Source organism: Oncorhynchus tshawytscha, linkage group LG02 (genome assembly GCF_018296145.1).
Source record: "Oncorhynchus tshawytscha isolate Ot180627B linkage group LG02, Otsh_v2.0, whole genome shotgun sequence".
Taxonomy (NCBI): domain Eukaryota; kingdom Metazoa; phylum Chordata; class Actinopteri; order Salmoniformes; family Salmonidae; genus Oncorhynchus; species Oncorhynchus tshawytscha.
The window spans coordinates 72,063,341-72,085,849 of record NC_056430.1 but is presented as its reverse complement, the minus strand read 5'-3'; the positions used below and the strand labels follow the sequence as shown (position 1 = coordinate 72,085,849).

The 22,509-nt window shown below is 44.6% G+C and overlaps 1 protein-coding gene across 1 annotated transcript in view; it reads left to right on the top strand.

The window, feature by feature from the left end:
- Positions 1-22,509, top strand: part of LOC112222182 (glutamate receptor ionotropic, NMDA 2B-like) — a 136,081-nt gene that overhangs the window by 64,184 nt on the left and 49,388 nt on the right. The window contains 3 exon segments of the mRNA XM_042304084.1: positions 11,660-11,803; positions 14,272-14,542; positions 14,931-15,123. Of these exon segments, the coding sequence (XP_042160018.1) occupies positions 11,660-11,803; positions 14,272-14,542; positions 14,931-15,123 (608 nt within the window).

Genomic DNA, 22,509 nt, shown 5'->3' with positions numbered 1-22,509 from the left:
GGCCTCACCCTACTAGAACCTAAAGTCAAATGTCTACTGTTTGCTAATGATCTGGTGCTTCTGTCACCAACCAAGGAGGGCTTACAGCAGCACCTAGACCTTCTGCACAGATTCTGTCAGACCTGAGCCCTGACAGTAAATCTCAGTAAGACAAAAATAATGGTGTTCCAAAAAAGATCCAGTTTCCAGGACCACAAATACAAATTCCATGAAGACACCGTTGCCCTAGAGCACACAAAAGAACGATACATACCTCAGCCTACACATCAGCGCCACAGGTAACTTCCACAAAGCTGTGAATGATCTGAGAGACAAGGCAAGAAGAGCCTTCTATGCCATCAAAAGGAACATAAAATTTGACATACCAATTAGGGTCTGGCTAAAAATACTTGAATCAGTTATAGAACCCATTGCTCTTTATGGTTGTGAGGTCTGAATTCTCAAAATGAATTCTCAAATTGGGACAAACACCAAATTGATACTCATGCAGAATTCTACAAAAATATCCTCAGTACAAAGTAAAACACCAAATAATGCATGCGGAGCAGAATTAGACAAATACCAACTAATTATAAAAATCCAGAAAAGGGCCATTAAATTCTACAACCACCTAAAAGGAAGCGATTCCCAAACCTTCCTTAACAAAGCTATCACCTAGAGAGAAATAAACATGGAGAATAGTCCCCTAAGCAAGCTGGTCCTGTGGCTCTGTTCACAAACACAAACAGACCCCACAGAGCCCCAATACAGCAACACAATTAGACCCAACAAAATCATGAGATAACAAAAAGATAATTACTTGAGACATTGGAAAGAATTAACAAAAAACAGATCAAACTAGAATGCTATTTGGCCCTAAACAGAGAGTACATAGTGGCAGAATACCTGACCACTGAGCATAGCCTTGCTATTGAGAAAGTTTGCTCATGGCAGACCTGGCTCTCATGAGAAGACAGGCTATGTGCACACTGCCCACAAAATGAGGTGGAAACTGAGCTGCACTTCTTAACCTCCTGCCAAATGTATGACCATATTAGAGACACATATTTCCCTCAGATTACACAGACCCACAAAGAATTTGAAAACAAATGGACTTTTGATAAACTCCCATATCTATTGGGTGAAACAGTTGTGACCTGCTGCTAAAAGAAAAGGGCAACCATTAAAGAACAAACACCTTTGTAAATACAACCTATATTTATGTTTATTTATTTTCCCTTTTGTACTTTTACTATTTGCACATCATTACAACACTATATATAGACATAATATGACATTTGAAATGTCTTTATTCTTTTGGAACTTTTGGAAGTGTAATGTTTACTGTAAATCTTGTATTATTTATTTCACTTTTGTTTATGATCTATTTCACTTGCTTTGGCAATGTAAACATATGTTATCCATGCCAATAAAGACCCTTCAATTGAAATTCAAATTGAATTGAGAGAGAGTGTTTTAAATAAATACTGTAGATGACGGAAGGAGTTAGTTGGAGAATGAAAGAGAGTATGCTGATTAATGGACAGGGAGAGAGAGAGAGAGAGAGAGATTAGTGAAGGGAAAACAGAATGAAGGGAGGAATCAGCATGAAGTGGAGATGGACAGAGTTAGGCTGAGAGGAGAAGGAGGAGAGAAAGAAAGGGAGGGAGTGAGCGAGAGAGGAGAGGGAGTGGAAATGGGAGTCAAGACTTGCAAAAAAACACACCGACAGGGTTGTGAACCACATGTATCTCATTGTACTCTGTACTTGGCTCGACTCTGCACTCTAACCTTCTGTGCTTGTTAGAGAGAAGGGGGGGAAGAGAGAGAGACACACATGTGTTTGGCAGAAGTGAAACACCCACATAAAATCACTGGCCATTTTCTCAAGAGATTGATCTTTGATGGGAAATCAAGGCTAGAGTAAATCCTACATTATGCACACCCATTTCCTTGCATTCTCCAGGGACTAATTTTTCGCAATTGATACATTTACATTTTAGTAATTTAGCAGATGCTCTTATCCAGAGTGAATTATGCAGTGCATACATTTTCATACTTTTTTCTTACTGGTCCCCTGTGGGAATCTGGTCCCCCGTGGGAATCTGGTCCCCCGTGGGAATCTGGTCCCCAGTGGGAATCAAACTCACAACCCGGGTATTGCAAGCTCCATTTTCTACCAACTGAACCACACTGGACCACACTATGCTTTTATACAACGATATACTTTTATACAAACTGTTGTTTTCTCTTCTCAGTCACTCTATTCATTACGCCAGTGTATTTACAGTATAGTCTTTCTATAGTGACACTGCATTAGCTTAGCATTCAAATGAAGACCTTCTCCTCCAATGTGTTTTGAGAAAGAGGCGAGGAGAGAGGACACAAGGAATCAAGGAAAGAGGAACTGAGAAAGCGCTATAGCATACAGTAGTTAGTTGCCCATCTCGGGCTCAGTCATGGTCACATATAAGTGGCTCCTCTCTATTGACTGGGGTGGAATGGACCAATCAGCATGCAGCGCATCCATGTGTCAGTGATTAATTACCCAGCATGCTCTCCTGTTGTTAATGAGCTTAATCAACTCCTCGTGATGGGAGGTTTTCATTAACCGCAGAGTGCAAAGGTCTTGTTCTCCTTCCTTCCATCCTCCTTTCCACATTGTCTTGGGCTTTTTTCTTCGCTGTCTCAACCAGACTCACCTTCCTTCCTTCCTTCCTTCCTTCCTTCCTTCCTTCCTTCCTTCCTTCCTTCCTTCCTTCCTTCCTTCCTTCCTTCCTTCCTTCCTTCCTTCCTTCCTTCCCTTCCTCCCTCCCTCCCTCCCTTCCTTCCTTCCTTCCTTCCTTCCTTCCTGTCCCGAACACCAACCTCTCTGTCCTGGTCTTGTCCTTTAATCTGTCATCCCCATGTCCCTCGCCGTCAATCCATTTCAGTGTATTTCAGGATGTAATGGGCTTGGCTGACATGATGTGAGTCCTGCCAGGTTTGACATGATGTGAGTCCTGCCAGGGCTGTAGACATTACAGTAGCAGATTCAATAAGACAATTGGCCTCCTCCATCTTCTCCCTCCGTACACAGAGTGGCAGTTTGAGACACATTAGTGGAGACTGGAGGAAAAAAGGTTTGAGGTTTGGAAAAAAGCAAGTGTGCGTGTGCACTCACACAGGAGTGTGTATGTGTACGTGTAATACAGATGAATTTGAAACACAAAGTCATAGTCATTTATTTTAATTAGATATTCAGCACATTATTAAAACGTTCATTGAAAGCAGAACCTGGTGTTGGGAAACTGAAATAGAGAAGATGGTGAGGGGGGGAAAATATGTTGGGGAAGAGGATGATAAATCATTCCAGGTATTTCAAATCAACTATGAGTTGATCAGTTTCTGTCATTCTCTTTTTTTAATTATATGTTTCTGGGCTGATTCACTGAGTCATTCACTGCTATGTCAAATAGGACCTATATTATTAGCGTCTTATCATAAGTAAGGGGACTCTGCTGTGTGTGTGTGTGTGTGTGTGTGTGTGTGTGTGCGCTTACTCATTCATGGGTTTTTCTTTATTTTTACTATTTTCTATATTGTAGAATAATAGGGAAGACATCAACACTACGAAATAAGTGTTAACCAAAATAACCAAAACTGTTAAACAAATCAAAATATATTTTATCTATAAGTAGCCACCCTTTGCCTTGATGACAGCTTTGCACACGCTTGGCATTATCTCAACCAGAGTAGTCACCAGGAATGCATTTCAATTAACATGTGTGCTTTGTTAATAGTCAATTTGTGGAATTTCTTTCCTTGTTAATGCGTTTGAGCCAATCAGTTGTGTTGTGACAAGGTAGGGGTGGTATACAGAAGATAGCCCTATTAAGACCAAGTCCATATTATGGCAAGAACAGCTCAAATAAGCAAAGAGAAACAACAGTCCATCATCACTTTAAGACATGAAGGTCAGTCAATGCGGAAAATGTCAAAAACTTTAAATGTTTCTTCAAGTGCAGTCGCAAAAACCATCAAGCGCTATGATGAAACTGGCTCTCATGAGGACCACCACAGGAAAGGAAGACCCAGAGTTACCTCTGCTGCAGAGGATAAGTTCATTAGAGTTACCAGCCTCAGAAATTGCAGCCCAAATAATTGCTTCATGGAGTTCAAGTAACACACATCTCCACATACACTGTTCAGAGAAGACTGCTTGAATCAGGCCTTCATGGTCGAACTGCTGCAAAGAAACCACTACTAAAGGACACCAATAATAAGAAGAGACTTGCTTGGGCCAAGAAACACGAGCAATGGACATTAAACCTGTGGTAATTTGTCCTTTGGTCTGTTGAGTCCAAATTTTAGATTTTTGGTTCCAACCGCTGTGTCTTTATGAGCCGAAGAGTAGGTAAACAGATGATCTCTGCATATGTGGTTCCCACCGTGAAGCATGGAAGAGGAGGTGTGATGCTGTGGGGGGTGCTTGCTGGTGACACTGTCTGTGATTTATTTAGAATTCAAGGCACACTTAACCAGCATGGCTGCCACAGCATTCTACAGAGATACGCCATCCCATCTGGTTTGCACTTAGTGGGACTATCATTTGTTTTCAACAGGACAATTACCCAATACACCTCCTAGCTGTGTAAGGGCTATTTGACCAAGGAGAGTGATGGAGTGATACATTAGATGACCTGGCCTCCACAATCCCCCGACCTCAACCCAATTGAGATGGTTTGGGGTGAGTTGGACCACAGAGTGAAGGAAAAGCAGCCAACAAGTACTCAGCATATGTGGGAACTCCTTCAAGACTTTTGAAAGCCAATAGTGTGCAAAGCTGTCATCAAGGCAAAGGGTGGCTACTTTGAAGAATCACAAATCTCAAATATATTTGTTTAGCACTTTTTTGGTTACTACATGATTCCATATGTGTTATTTAATAGTTTTGATGTCTTCACTATTATTCTACAATGTAGAAAATAGTACAAATAAAGAAAAACCCTTGAATGAGTAGGTGTGTCCAAACTTTTGACTGGTACTGTATGTATTCATGCATGTATATGTATGGCACCATGTGCACATATAGTATGCGTGCATGGTAAATATGTTTCCAAGCTGTAGAACCAGTGCATGAGCAGTCATATTGTATGACCTGAGTTTAACCACCTCCGTGTGTGTGTGTGCGTGTGTGTGTGTGTGTGTGCGTGCGTGTATGTGTGCGTGCGTGGTTGTGACCATGGTTTGTGTGTGTGTGGAGGATGGTTGTGACCACGGGGGTTTGGTGACGTGACCAACATGATATTCCCCACACAGAGGTCAGAGGTAGAGCCTGCTGGCTGTGGTGAGGACAGGCCTCAGCATGCTGATAATAAAGGTCACAGTGTATTTTACAGTCTGTTAAAATGGACTTTATACTGGAAAAATAACTCTATAATGTCCTTTTTAATGGACTGTAAAATATGCAAAACACTACTGTACATACTTGGTTTCTTTGGGATTCATTGAAGCGACCCACAGAACAGCTTCTGTGAGACTGCTACCTGGCAGCCACAAGATGTACTAGTTTGTTGACTAAAGTACAAAAGCTGCACTTTTTGTCAAACATTGATTTGCTTGTGATTTACGCATAACATTAACAGCTTCTTACTGTGAGAGTGGTTAATTGCTACACAACAGGAGCGAAAACTTTTTGCTAGTTTGTTAATGACATCGGAGTTAAGAGCCAGAGATTTGAGATGCTGAGGTTCTTTTTGATTTCATATTGTGCTGCTCACAAAATTGTTGCGATGTCCTACCGCACTCTATATCTAGTTCCCATGATTACCATCCCCATTTTCCAGAGCTCGTCATTTATAGAATGCACATGATCTTAGTCTATTGGCTGCCCAGCAAATGAGATGAGAGCAACTGTGTAATCATTTCCTGGACCAGAAATAGCGGAGTGATTCAATCAAGACACTGTGGGTTCTTCAAATGAAGTAAGAAAAGACACTGTGGGTTCTTCAAATGAAGTGCATAAGAAAAGACACTGTGGGTTCTTCAAAGAAGTGCATAAGAAAAGACACTGTGGGTTCTTCAAATGAAGTGCATAAGAAAAGACACTGTGGGTTCTTCATAAGAAAAGACAAATGAAGTGCATAAGAAAAGACACTGTGGGTTCTTCAAAAAGTGCATAAGAAAAACGCAACAGGAAAGACTTCAAAATAGGGTCATTCCTAATTAAACAAGGAATGTTAGATGAATTAACTCTGTGTGTATTTGATTAGCGAAGAAATTTGATGATGAAGCATGGTGAGCTTAAACCACAGAGCGAGACTGACAGCAGGATGAACGTGCTGGGGAGAAAATATGGAAAGACAGAGGTAAGATAGAGAAAAGACAGAGGGAAGATAGATAGATGGAGGAAAGACAGAGGAAAGACAGATAGATGGAGGAAAGACAGAGGAAAGACAGAGGGAAGATAGATAGATGGAGGAAAGACAGAGGAAAGACAGATAGATGGAGGAAAGACAGAGGAAAGATAGATAGATGGAGGAAAGACAGAGGAAAGACAGATAGATGGAGGAAAGACAGAGGAAAGATAGATAGATGGAGGAAAGACAGAGGAAAGACAGATAGATGGAGGAAAGACAGAGGAAAGACAGAGGGAAGATAGATAGATGGAGGAAAGACAGAGGAAAGACAGATAGATGGAGGAAAGACAGAGGAAAGACAGAGGGAAGATAGATAGATGGAGGAAAGACAGAGGAAAGACAGATAGATGGAGGAAAGACAGAGGAAAGACAGATAGATGGAGGAAAGACAGAGGAAAGACAGATAGATGGAGGAAAGACAGAGGAAAGACAGAGGGAAGATAGATAGATGGAGGAAAGACAGAGGAAAGACAGATAGATGGAGGAAAGACAGAGGAAAGACAGAGGGAAGATAGATAGATGGAGGAAAGACAGAGGAAAGACAGATAGATGGAGGAAAGACAGAGGAAAGACAGAGGGAAGATAGATAGATGGAGGAAAGACAGAGGAAAGATAGATAGATGGAGGAAAGACAGAGGAAAGACAGATAGATGGAGGAAAGACAGAGGAAAGACAGATAGATGGAGGAAAGACAGAGGAAAGACAGAGGGAAGATAGATAGATGGAGGAAAGACAGAGGAAAGACAGATAGATGGAGGAAAGACAGAGGAAAGACAGAGGGAAGATAGATAGATGGAGGAAAGACAGAGGAAAGACAGATAGATGGAGGAAAGACAGAGGAAAGACAGATAGATGGAGGAAAGACAGAGGAAAGACAGAGGGAAGATAGATAGATGGAGGAAAGACAGAGGAAAGACAGATAGATGGAGGAAAGACAGAGGAAAGACAGAGGGAAGATAGATAGATGGAGGAAAGACAGAGGAAAGATAGATAGATGGAGGAAAGACAGAGAGAGGGAAGATAGATGGAGGAAAGACAGAGGAAAGACAGAGGGAAGATATATAGATGGTGGAAAGACAGATAGAGGAAAGATAGTTGGAAGGAGGGAGAGGATAAAAGGTGGATTGAAAGAGGGGAGTGAAGTGGAAAAACGGAGTGTTTGAAGAAGAGGAAGGAAAGGATGTGTCTACGATAACGCAGCTGCTACTTCAATGTGTGAATGTGTGTGTTTGTGAATCTTTCTCTTGTTCTTACTCTCTCTCTCTGGGAGTTCTTAGGTTTTTCCTGTTTTCTCAATTGAGACTCCTCTCTATCTCTTGCTCAGCCCCAACTGCCACCCCCTCCCTCTCTCTCTCTCATCACCCCTCCCTCTCTCTCTCTCATCACACCCTCTCTCTCTCTCTCTCTCTCTCTCTCTCTCTCTCAATCCTCTCCCACCAGGGCTTGTTAAGCGGAGGGCTGATATGTCGTTCTCTCCCTGCAAATCTAATTGGAGACAGGCTTTCATTGGCATGACATGGAGATGAGTTGCCAAATCCTTTCAGACCCGCTTTAGACTGCTCACACACACACACACACACACACACACACACACACACACACACACACACACACACACACACACACACACACACACACACACACACACACACACACACCACAGCACACATTGACGCAGCAGAGGAAGCAGCTAGCTCCGCCGACGACTCCAGGCGAAGCCACCGTGACGATCTGATATAAATCAAGCTCACAACACTTCAGAGTCTCAATAGGTTTAAATAATAGCCGCCCTCAACACTGCTCCCCATCCCAGCGCATCTTATAGAAACGAGTGACATCCTGCAAAGAAGGAAGCGATGGAAGCACTTTTCTGTATACTAGACTCTGCATATATTCATACATGTGTTGCAGAGTGGTTGATGTGAGGAGTGGTTGAGGTGTTAGAGTCACTATGTTAAAGACGGGTTACTCACATATTATGCTTCATCCCAGTACAGTATGTTACAAAACCTTGGGGAGATGCAATAGGTTACAGTGTTGTATATCTACTGAGGCTGGTTGCTGTCATCTTTATGACCAACGGGATAATGATGATAGTGAGTCATTTAAGCTACTGTACTTTACTAGCCTCCTTTAGCTAATGTCTGCAACATGCAGCGATGTAGCAGCAGAAGTGGTGCCACTACAACACATAATATGTACGCGTCGACTCGCGTGATTTCGCGCTGAACAATCAAACTCACATAGCACAGCGCCGACAAAAGCATGTCAGAATTCAAACAATACTCTTCAGAGAGTTACAATAATAGGTATTTTTCCATCTCGAAGAAAAATGTCCTTTCTCTGCTCTCTTTCATTCATCCGTTGAGCATCTCTCACATCACTCATAGGTTCCATCCATAATGGCACCCTCTATCCTATTTTGTGCAGCACTTATAACCAGGGCCTATACAAGTGTTGGGCATCACATCACAGTTAGTTGGGCTAGTGAACACTGATGTGAGTGGACAGGACATGCAACTTGGTCGCTGATCAGGAACGAGACGAGTTTGACCCTGCTGGCCCTGCAGGACACTGGTTGGCACCTCGCAGACATGAGCTAATTGAGCTTTAGGACTTGTTGTGAAGAAGATAAACACGAAGAGTAAAAGAAACAGTAATTACAGACAGTAATTCCATTAGGAGAATAAAAACGAGTGAATTGATGAGGATATTAAAGAGAACATTAGACTGATTAGCTGTTATTCTATGAATAATGGAATAGGTGTCTGCTGATCCAAGTGAATGACATTTGAGAAAGAGAGAAAAGAGAGAATAGAATGAAAAGAGAGAATAGAATGAAAGAGGAAAAGAGCGGAAAAAAGTCTTCAAATGAAATTACATCTGTATCCGCACAGTGATGAATAATGTAGGACAGAGAGAGAATAGAGAGAGAAGTGAGTAAAGGTGTGAAGAGGAGAGATTAGGTCTCAGGATAGATTGAGAAACGTGGAGGATCAAGAGGAGTCAATGGCTGCCGTGGATTTGCGGTTGATTGACAGGAAGTTATGGGAAGGGACAAACACAGCATACTATAATAACACTCACCTTAGAAATGTATATGACCCTCAGAACATATGGAGCGTAGTCTAAATAGCAACGGGTTTCAATAGAAAGGTTAGAGTTTAAGGGTGCGCCTGTGATGCGTTTGTGCACGAGCATATTATTTTAACACAGTTATTTCAAGTGAAGTGTCTCCTGACTGTCAACGTTTCAGGATTAATCCCCCAACCTCCCCTATTCTACTTCCACACTTCCGTCCCCCATTGACATGGAATGTGATTACCTCATCAAAGCAGAAGCTAGGTAACGGATCAAGCCATATCTGTCCCTGTGGGGGAGGTGGGAGATGTAACAGGGCGGGAAGTGGGCTTTGATGTGGAGTGGAGCGAGTAGACCTGAGCCAGGGAGAGTTCAGCACAGCCTGCTGCAGGAGTAACATGGAGCCACAACCTATGGACACGCCCATACACACAGAGTCACACACAGAGCTGTCACATAGGCAGGCCATGCTTGCACACGGGAACATGCAGATATAGTATGGACGTCACACATATTCATTCACAAACTAACGGTATCGCTCACTCACTCACTCACTCACTCACACACTCACTCACTCACTCACTCACTCACTCACTCACTCACTCACTCACTCACTCACTCACTCACTCACTCACTCACTCACTCACTCACTCACTGTGTACACGTACGGTGGGGACCAACGTTACACCCTTGATTACGATTAGAAAAAATGACTATATAAAATGAATAATTAAAATACTGTGCTGTATTGTATGCTAAAAAAACATTATTTTATACTTATACAGTTGCTCAGAGAAATAGATTTTGTTCAACAAGTAATCATTTTTTTGTCTCAAAAAAGTAGGGTTAAAAATGATTGACAACCCTGTTTTCAAACCTTCAAATTCCTCACCTTGGGAGGATAATGTAACTGAGCCTTTTTCTAAAATGTTTTATGAGTTGGAGAACACATTGTTAGGGACCCATACAGAATCCTTCCAGATCCTTGATATCCTTCATCTGCGTTTTATGGGATTGTCCTCCTCAAATCAAACCACATGTTTTCAATTGGTTTCAAGTCTGGAAACTGACATAACTATTGCAAAAAGTTAATTATGTGGCCAGTTAACCATTTATTTTGTGGATTTTTATGTATGCTTGGTGTTATTGTCTTCCTGGAAGAGGAATGGTTTAAGATTCATCCCAATGTGTTCTCCAACTCATTAAACATTTTGGGAAAAGGCTTAGTGCCATTATCCTTGTAAGGTGAGATATTGAAAACAGGGGTGTCAGTAATATTGACCCCTGCCTTTTTGAGAAAAAAAACTGCATCTATTTCTCTGAGCAATTGTATTAGTATAAAATAATATACTTTTCCATTTGTGTAGCATACAGTACAGCTCAGTATTTGAATTGTTTATTTTATACAGTAATATTTTCTTATCGTTGTGTCAATCATTTCAAACCCCACTGTACATATGAGCAGATTCACGCACACCACATCAAATCAAACACACACACACACACACACACACACACACACACACACACACACACACACACACACACACACACACACACACACACACACACACACACACACACACCCTCAGGCATGTTTGTTTTACTATCATTGTGGGGACCAAACAATTGATTCCCGTTCAAAATCCTATTTTCTCTAACCCCTAAACCTAACCACTAACCCTAATTCTAACCCTGATCCTAATTGTAACCCTAACCCTAACCGTAAACCTAACCCCTAAACCTAAAATAGCCTTTTCCCTTAGGGTGACCGGTGAGATGTCCCCACTTATCAGAATTGTCCTTGTTTTATTATCCTTGTGAGGACACACACACACACGCACACTCACAATCTCGCTCACACTCACTCACTAGTAATCGTACACACACTCCCCCACTGACAAACTCATGAACACAAATAGACGTTCAGCTGATGCTGGGCGTAAGCTCTTCATACAGTTCCTCTATCCCTTAGTTTCATAAATAATGCATCTCAACCATCACGTCCTCATGGGTGACTGAACAACATCGCCCCCTGGACCTCCCTTGAGTCTCCAGATGTTGTTTGTGTGTGTGGCCGTCCCATGTGCTGTACGTGTACTATCCTCCTTTACATCTCATTTCCATTTGACCGTTGACCTGACGTCCCGTTCTTCTGTCTTCCCTCTCGCTCTTCTCTCTCTTCCCCGTGTTTGCAGGACGACCACTCCATGTTCTTCCAGTTTGGCCCGTCTATAGAACAGCAGGCCTCCATCATGCTGAAGATCATGGAGGAATACGACTGGTACATCTTCTCCATCGTCACCACCTACTACCCCGGATACCAGGACTTTGTCAACAAAGTGAGGCAGACCAGACCTGGGTTCAAATACTATTGGAAATCAGTTCAAATACACTATGTGTACAAAAGTATGTGGACACCCCTTCAAATTTGTGGATTTGACCCTATACCCAATACTGACAGGTGTATAACATAGAGCACACAGCATTCCAATCTCCATTGACAAACATTGACAAACATTGGCAGTAGAATGGCTTTACTGAAGGGCTCAGTGACTTTTAACGTGGCACTGTCATAGGATGCCACCTTTCCAACAAGTCAGTTCATCAAATTTCTGCCCTGCTACTGCTGTTATTGTGAGGTGGAAACGTCTAGGAGCAACAACGGCTCAGCTGCGAAGTGGTAGGCCACACAAGCTCACAGAATGGGACCGGCGAGAGCTGAAGCGAGTAGCGCGTAAAAATCATCTGTCCTCCGCATAACTCACTACTGAGTTCCAAAATGTCTCTGGAAGCAACGTCAGAACAAGAAGTGTTCGTCGGGAGCTTCATGAAATGAGTTTCCATGGCCGAGCAGCCGCACACAAGCCTAAGATCACTATGTGCAATGCCAAACATCGGCTGGAGTGGTGTAAAGCTTGCCGCCATTGGACTCTGGAGCAGTGGAAACGCTTAACTCTGCAGTGATGAATCACACTTCACCATCTGGCAGTCCGACGGATTAATCTGGATTTGGCAGGTGCCAGGAGAACGCTACCTGCCTGAATGTATAATGCCAACTGTAAAGTTTGGTGGAGGAGGAATAATGTTCTGGGGCTGTTTTTCATGTTTTGGGCTCCTTAGTTCCAGTGAAGAGAAATCTTAACGCTACAGCATTCAATGACAGTCTAGACGATTCTGTGCTTCCAAATTTGTGGCAACAGTTTGGGGACGGCGCTTTCCAGTTTCAGCATGACAATGCCCTGTGCACAAAGCGAGATCCATACAGAAATGTATTTTCGAGATCGGTGTGGAAGAACTTGACTGGCCTGCGCAGAGCCCTGACCTCAACCCCACCAAAAACCTTCGGAATTAATTGGAACACCGACTGCGAGCAAGGATTAATCGCCCAACATCAGTGCCCGACCTCATTAATGCTCTTGTGCCAGAATGGAAGCAAGTCCCCGCAGCAATGTTCCAATATCTAGTGGAAAGCCTTCCTAGCAGAGTGGAGCCTGTTATAGCAGCAAAGGGGGGAGCAACTCCATATTAATGCCCATGATTTTGGAATGAGATGTTCCACGAGCGGATGTCCACATACTTTTGGTCATGTAGTGTACTTTGGCTGAGCTTGATTGAGCTTGTCTGTTGCAATGAACTAAAAGAAAAGTCTCATGTTCAACCCCTTCACATCTGGCACTCCAAGCAAAGTATTTTAAAAACGGCATCCATTTCCTCATGTTTCTATATCTTATTCATCATTGTTCCTATGAAACCCCTATTAGAGATGCCCCACACCCAACCTGTTGTTCCTATGAAACCCCTATGAGAGATGCCCCACACCCAACCTGTTGTTGAAACCCCTGAGAGATGAAACCCCTATGAGAGATGCCCCACACCCAACCTGTTGTTCCTGAGAGATGAAACCTGTTGTTCCTATGAAACCCCTATGAGAGATGCCCCACACCCAACCTGTTGTTCCTATGAAACCCCTATGAGAGATGCCCCATGCCCAACCTGTTGTTCCTATGAAACCCCTATGAGAGATGCCCCACACCCAACCTGTTGTTCCTATGAAACCCCTATGAGAGATGCCCCTATGAAACCCCTATGAGAGATGCCCAACCTGTTGTTCCTATGAAACCCCTATGAGAGATGCCCCAACCTGTTGTTCCGAAACCCCAACCTGTTGTTCCTATGAAACCCCTATGAGAGATGCCCCACACCCAACCTGTTGTTCCTATGAAACCCCTATGATGAGAGATGCCCCACACCCAACCTGTTGTTCCTATGAAACCCCTATGAGAGATGCCCCACGCCCAACCTGTTGTTCCTATGAAACCCCTATGAGAGATGCCCCACACCCAACCTGTTGTTCCTATGAAACCCCTATGAGAGATGCCCCACGCCAAACCTTAAAGCTCAAGTACCACCCTAGAGCTGAACTGGCCCACTACTAGTCTTACACCTGCACAGCTAAACCCAAGAGAGGAGCCAGAAGACTGCCAGACAAACTGTTTACTTTTCAAGTGGTGTTTCTTGTGTGGATATTGGAACAGAACATCAAGCTACTTACTTCTTACACCTTCCTGCCAGACCTACTTTTCCTGGAACAGAACATCTCCCTTTCCCTCCCTCCCTCCCTCCCTCCCCCTCCCTCCCTCCCTCCCTCCCTCCCTCCCTCCCTCCCTCCCTCCCTCCCTCCCTCCCTCCCTCCCTCCTCTTCTTTTCCTCATCCTCCCTCCCTCTTCTACCTCCTCCTCCCCTCTCTCTTCTTCCTTCTCCTCCCTCTCTCCTCTCCCCCACCCCCTTTCCCTCTCCCCCACCATAGATCCGGAGCACCATAGAGAACAGTTTTGTGGGCTGGGAGCTAGAAGAAGTCCTCCTGTTGGACATGTCTGTGGATGACGGAGACGCTAAGATTCAGAACCAGATGAAGAAGCTGCAGAGTCCTGTCTACCTGCTTTACTGCACCAAGGAGGAGGCCTACACCATCTTTGAGGTGGCAAACTCTGTGGGACTGACGGGATACGGCTACACCTGGATCGTACCGTCGCTAGTGGCCGGCGACGCCGATAATGTCCCCGCCGTGTTTCCCACAGGTAGTTACTGGATGGGGTTAGAATGGGGGTCAGGAGAAGGGTAAAAGGTTAAGGTGCATACTGATCCAGGAGCAGTTTATTCCCCCCAGCTTTTAAACCTTTTAAAAACAGAAAATACTAAACTGATCTTAGATCAGCATCTCTGGGAAACTTCATCCTACTCTGGGTGAGCTCAGCTGTAAAAGGTGTTGGATTTTGGGATTACAAACGAGTTTTTAATTCATGTGGCACCTCTGTTATATGAGATGGCTCTCTTAACCTCTCTCTCCACCTCCCACCTTTTCACCCCTCATCCTTCCACATCTTCCCCAACCCCCCCATTTTCTTCTCTTTTTCCCTCTCTCCTTTTCCCTCTCTCTCTCTCTCTCTCTCTCTCTCCTTCTCTCAGGGCTTATTTCGGTGTCGTATGACGAATGGGACTACAGTTTGGAGGCTCGGGTGCGGGATGCAGTGGCTGTCATCGCCATGGCGACCTCCACCATGATGCTGGACCGGGGGCAACACACGCTGCTCAAGTCAGGCTGCAACGAGACCCCTAACAAGAAGGGCTCCAAACAAAGCAACTCCAATGAAGTGCTCAAGTGAGTGCCCTAGATGTGGGGGTAGAAACATAGAGTGTAGTATGGTAGAGACTATAAGGGCGCTGCTGACCTGCAAAACAACTAACCATCATCTAAAATGGGCACTTACCTTAACCAAACCCTTAACCCTGACCCTAACCAAATGTTAGCCAATTCTGAAATATCGGTTTGTCTGTCTGGAGTGTCCGTATAGCCTTTTCCGTATAGTACACACACACCTAGACACACATACAATACCCATGCACGTACAGACACTCACACACATACACAAACTCACACACACACACACACACACACACACACACACACACACACACACACACACACACACACACACACACACACACACACACACACACACACACACACACACACACACACACACACACACACACACACACACAGACCTTTGAGGAACATTGTCCTCTGTTTAGTCACCCCAGCAGAACCTGGAGAGGTGGATATGTGCAGTCTTTTACAGCAGCCTTCGTCTTATCTTACCATTAACCACAATAATCATGAAAGAAAACATATTTTTCTTTCTTCATTTACTTGTTTTGTTATCTGACGCATTACAGTACAGAACATTACAGTACACTCAGTACATGAATAATTAATCTCCATTTAACTTCATAGGGCTTTGCTTTTAGTTTGTTCATAGATTCTGTGACTAATTGAATGCTTGGGGACAAACGGATTAAATTAAAAGAGGTCCAAAGAACAGTAGGAGGTTAGGAGGTGTGTGTGTCTGTGTGTGTGTGTGTGTGTTAGACTCCATTCCTCTAGCACTGTTATTGGGGTACTGATTGAGTTACATGTGCAGTCTAATACGGGTTGGGGATTATTAATGCTGCTCTTATTGGACAATATATACTCGTACAAAAGCCGTTAACCCTCTCAATCCTCCACGTTCCTTTTCTAAAAATAAACATAATTGTATTTTTTGTGGTTGGTTTGGATTGTGGATTGGAATATGTGGGTTGTTGTTGTTGTGTGTGTGTGTGTGTGTGTGTGTGTGTGTGTGTGTGTGTGTGTGTGTGTGAGATAAGCAACCTGGGTGGAGTATAACATTTTTGGGATGTTAATTTGTTTTCTTATCAGATGCAGTTATGCGTATATACGTCCCTCATCGCAACTTCCAAACAACAGGAATAAAATAACACAAACACAAACCCATGAATATTTCAATCCCCAACGGAGTTCCTTCTCTGTCACTGAGACCCAGAGTTGGTAGTTAGGGCCTGGCATTCAATCTTCCTCCTGGAGTACACCTGGGACCCTTGTCAAAACACACACACACACACACACACACACACACACACACACACACACACACACACACACACACACACACACACACACACACACACACACACACACACACACACACACACACACACACCTGGGACCCTGGGGTGTTTCCACCCTAACCAGCCAACCTCATCCCTTCATCTCAGGGCTGAGCGGAGGTACAGAATGAGAGGTGATGGTGACCCTAATGCCTCCCCTAACTCCTGGAAAACCTGCCCCCACCACCCCCTCAACCTCCCCAACCCCCCAGTAACAGACATTATGCCCTGTAGGCCCTATGTGTGTGACTCGGGAACGTGGTGGATCCATGCCACCGGAGGATAGATAGTGTAATGCTAGATTTGCATGCCATGCTGTCAGACAGTGATGGACTACAGCAGGGGGGGCTCAGTGACTCACACTCTCTGTTTGGGGAGGAAGTGTGGTGTTGTGTCTATGTGTCTGTCTGTGTGTGCATGTGAGCGCGTGCGTGCCTGTGCATCACATTCTCTGCTTGTTTTGGGGGGCAGGTTGACCTCATGGGGATATAGCCTCTGACTGGAGGGTTCTCTCGTGTTACTCCCTCCCTGCCACTGAGGAGAGGACAGAACAGGAGGTATTGTGTAATGAGAAAATGTGCTGGAAGTGGTTTTGGATGATGAGCTGCTATGGGGCTTATTGGTGTGTATGGGTAGGGAGGCAGAGAGAGGGGAGAGGTGTGGGATGAGAAGAAGTGTGTATGTGTGTACATGTGGGGGAGGGGAGGAAGTGTGTAATTTTCTCTTACGCATACAGTACCAGTCAAAAGTTTGGACACACTTACTCATTCAAGGGTTCTTCTTTATTTTATTTTTTTACTATTTTCTACATTGTAGCATAACAGCGAAGACATCAAAACTATGAAATAACACATCGAATCATGCAGTGCCCAAAAAATGTGTTAAAGAAATCAAAATATATTAAATATTTTAGATTGTTCAAAGTTGCCACCCTTTGCCTTGATGACAACTTTGTACACTCTTGGCATCTCTCAACCATCTTCACCTGGAATGCTTTTCCAACAGTCTTGAAGGAGTTCCCACATGTGCTGAGCACTTGTTGGCTGCTTTTCCTTCACTCTGTGGTCCAACTCACCCCAAACCATCTCAATTGGGTTGAGGTCGGGTGATTGTGGAGGCCTGGTCTTCTGATGCAGCACTCTATCACTCTTCTTCTTGTTCAAATACCCCTTACACAGCCTTGAGGTGTGTTGGGTCATTGTCCTGTTGAAAACAAATGATAGTCCCACTAAGTGCAAACCAGATGGGATGGCGTATCGCTGTGGAATGCTGTGGTAGCCATGCTGGTTAAGAGTGCCTTGACTTCTAAATAAATCGCAGACAGTGTCACCATCAAAGCACCACCATCACACCTCCTCCTCCTCCTCCATGCTTCACGGTGGGAACCATACATGCGGAGTTCATCCGCTCACCTACTCTGCGTCTCATGAAGACACAGCGGTTGGAACCAAAATCATAAAATTTCAGTCCTGAGGACAGATTTCCACCAGGCTAATGTCCATTGCTCGTGTTTTTTGGCCCAAGCAAGTCTCTTCTTATTGTTGTTGTCCTTTAGTAGTGGTTTCTTTGCAGAAATTCGATCATAAAGGCCTGATTCACACCAACTCATCTGAACAGTTGATGTTGAGATGTGTCTGTTACTTGAACTCTGTGAAGCATTTATTTGGGCTTCAATTTCTGAGACTGTTAACTGTAATGAACTTGTCTCTGCAGCAGAGGTAACTCCGGGTTTTCCTTTCCTGTAGCGGTCTTCATGAGAGCCAGTTTCATCATAGCACTTGATGGTTTTTGCGACTGCACTTGAAGAAACTTTCAAATTTCGTTAAGTTTTCCACATTGACTGACAATCATCTCTTAAAGCAATGATGGACTGTCATTTCTCTTTGCTCTTTTGAGCTGTTCTTGCCATAATATGGACTTGGTATTTTACTGTACATGTCTATCTTCTGTGCAACATATCTTCCCAGAATTCTCAACGTGCGTGTGGATCTACTTTCCAGGGGGGGGGATCTCTACAAAGTGGAGACTGCACCCCTTGGTGGTTCCCCAGATATGGGACCGGATCAGCATGGCCAACGTAGATCTTAAACATCGCAAGAAAATGCACATTGTTGTCTGTTCTTCTCAATGAGGGATCTGGGCGCTCCTTTGGGAACGGATGCTTTGGCATATCAGGGGCCTCGTACCCTGCGCTATGCGTTTCCTCCGATGCATCTGATTCAAGCCACCGTGGGGAGGGTCTTTCAGAAGGGTCTGTTGTTGATTGTTGTGTCTCCCCGTTGGCCCAGACAACCCTGGTTCCCGGTGATCATTCGCCTGTTGGGCTGGGACCCGTGGAGGGTTCCGTGTAGTCGGGATCTATTGTCCCAGACGCATGGGAGAGTTTGGCACCCACGACCACATGTATGGGATCAGTGGGTTTGGCCCTTGAAAGGTTGAATTTGACGGCTAGGGGTTTACCCTTGAACGTGATTACGACTGTACAGTTGGCGCGTCACACACTCTACGAGAGGGTTGTACCCATATAAGTGGCGTACTTTGAGGGTTGGTGTCTGGTTACAGGAGTTTCTCCTTTTCAAAGCTCTTTGGTGGACATTTTGATGTTCTTGAGCAGGGCCTTTTTCACATTGGAGGTATATATGGCAGCCATCTCGGTGTGTCATGTAGGGATTGACAGCACTACCCAGTGGTCTCATCCTCTGGGGGTACGGTACCTGAAAGGCATGCGTTGGCTCAGACCAGTGTCTGAGCCTATGGCACCAATCTGGGACCTGGCTTTGGTCCTGGACTCTCTGTGTGAGCCTCCGTTTGAACCATTGAAGTCTGTTGACCTGCTATGTAGCGTGCATTTGCGCTTTACCAAGTCACAACAGGGGTTCTGTTGTTTTGGACATGCGGTTCCTTGTACGAGTTCTGATATTTCAGGCTTACACGGTAAGTATTGTTCTTAGAACTGTGGGGTTTATGGACTGCAGTGGCAGCATGGCAGTGCACATAGCCAAGTTGCAGCAGGTTCTGGTTCCCTATATGCTTCACGGAGTCGTGGCTGAACGACAACAATATCAACATAAACCTGGCTAGTTATACGATGTACCGGTAGAAAAGAACAGCGGAGACTGGTAAGACAAGGGGAGGCGGTCTAAGTATTTTTTGTAAACAACAGCTGGTGCATGATATCTAAGGAAGTCACAAGCCATTGCACGCCTGAGGTAGAGTTTCTCATGATAAGCTACAGACCACATTACCTACCGAGAGAGTTTTCATCTATATTCTTTGTAGCTGTTTACATACCACCACAGTCAGAGGCTGGAACCAAGATAGCTGTATTCCGCCGTAAGCAAACAAGAAAATGCTCACCCAGAGGCGTCGCTCCTAGTAGCCGGGGAAACTTAAATCAGTTTTACCTCATTTCTATCAACATGTTAAATGTGCAACCAGATGGAAAATAACTATATACTCCACACCTATACTCCACACACAGAGATGCATACAAAGCTCTCCCTCGCCCTCCATTCGGCAAATCTGACCATAATTCTATCCTCCTGATTCCTGCTTACAAGCAAAAATTAAAGCAGGAAGCACCAGTGACTAGATCAATAAAAAAGTGGTCAGATGAAGCACATGCTAAGCTACAGGACTGTTTTGCAAGCACAGACTGGAATATGCTCTGGGATTCCTCCAATGGCATTGAGCAGTACACCACATCTGTCATTGACTTCATCAGTAAGTGCATCGATGACCTCGTCCCCACTGTGACTGTACGTACATACAGGTCACCAAACGGACATTGAATTATTTCGCGTAAATTACAATAGATAAATGGCTGGTTCTTTTTTTCCTTACACGTGTAGGTTTTTGTACTTTAACTTGAAGTGGTCAAATTAGCTCTGGATTACCGTTTTATAACTTTAATCCCAGAAAATGGGCCTCAACTCAAAAAGCATTGAGGCCTCGACGCTATCTTGTTTCTGGGCTAAAAAAGCCCATTTGGCCAAACCTGTGCTCACCAAGTTTCATCTTCAAAGTCTTTTCCTTTTAGGAGAAATGCCCATGTCCATTTGGTGATGTTTTGTTCATTTGCAATAAGCAACCAGTCGCCATCGGGTGGAATTTTCCAGTACAGCGGAAAAATGACCAAAAATGTAAAATGTTATAAAACGGAAACCAAATGTCCGAGGGACTTTATTCGATGACTGCCTATTTTAATAACACTCGCGGACGTGTTGTAAGGGACCGTACATTTGCAATATGGAGATTCTCATCAACCATATGGGTAATGCCACTCGCGTCCTTTATGTAGTTTAGGGGCTCGTAAGTAAGCATTTCACTGTAAGTTCTACACCTGTTGTATTTGGTGCATGTGACTAATACAATTTGATTTGATCTTGATTTGATCTATATGGGGCTCTGACATCTCAGGCCTCATGAGGCTCTGACAGTTCAGGCTTCTCGGGTAAGTATTCGGGAAAAAGGTGGCTTCTATAACCCCTTTTTGGAGCCGGTGGAACCTGTGTGTGCTTGGCCTACCGTGGGCCTCCTAGTTTGGTACACTCTTAGCCGGCTTCGGGTGTGATTGTATGTGCACATAGTATGTTATACCAAGTGACCGACTGAAAATAAACGTGCAGTTATGAATATAACTACTGTTCCCTGAAGGAGGGAACTAGGCATAACATATTTTGCCTCCACGCTGTCAAGGGGTTTGGGCTCGCTGAAGAGCAGTACTGAATTGAGGAAATTAATGCGAGCCCTGGGTGTGATTGGCTCTTTGGGTGTGATTTCAGTTCTTCAGGTGAATATGACTGGTCGTTGACTCTCCATAGTATATTATACTTCGTACCTCCTTCATGGAACAACATTTATAGTCAATATTTATAGTCATAGTCATACATGTACGTTTCCTTTCCGAACATATTACATCCTTTCAAGTGAGCTTTGTGAGGATCGACGCAGGAGATGAGAAGCAGGTATAGGAGTGAAGGTTTAATATAGACAGACAAGCAATTGAACAAGAACACCATCTGGACATAAACACAACGCGACAAACAATGCTACTACAAGGAACACCACCAAGGAGCAGCCGTATATGCAGGGGCAATCAACAAAGTGAGGGAGTCCAGGTGAGTCCAATGAGCGCAGCTGCGCGTAATGATGGTGACTGGTGCGTGTAAAGAAGGGTAGCCTGGTGCCCTCGAGCGCCAGGGAGGGGGAGCGATAGCAGGCGTGATAGTACCCCCCCCCCCCTCTCTAGGGGCGCCAGTGTCCCACCCGGGCGAGCTGCACGGGCCGGCTGAGGCGTAACAGCCTGACAATCCCGCTGCGGTGTAGAAGCCCTATGGGCCAGCTGAAGCATGACGTGGGATGGGAACCTGCCAAGCCAACCGCGGCAAGGAAACCTCTCGAGCCAGCTTGGGCGTGACAGCCCGAAGAGCCAGCTTAGGCACCCCTGCTTCCATCAGCGGTGGAATCCAAGCCTGACGTCACCAACAAAACAAGAAAACTCATGGGCCGGCTGAGGCATATCAGCCGGCCCATGAGTTGTCTTGTTTTGTTGGTGACGTCAGGCTAGGCATCCCAAGGTTCCATCGGCGACGGCCCCCGGGTCCAACAAAATCAAACCCTAAAAAACTCCCTGATGCTTCTTGTAATGGTGTCCACGTTCTGTAAGGATCGACGCAGGAGATGAGAAGCAGGTACAGGGAGTGAAGTTTTAATAACTGACGGACATGAAACAGAACAGGAACAGCGTCTGGACAAGAACACATAACAACAATGAATGCAGACACAGGGAACACCACCGAGGAACAGACAGATATACAGGTAATCAACAACGTGAAGGAATCCAGGTGAGTCCAATGAGCGCTGCTGCGCGTAATGATGGTGGCAGGTGTGTGTAAAGAAGGGTAGCCTGGTGCCCTCGAGCTCCAGGGAGGGGGAGCGGGAGCAGGCGTGACAACCTTAGTATCTAGATATTGTGTTTCTATTCCTGTGCTCTACACACACACACACACACACACACACACACATACACACACAC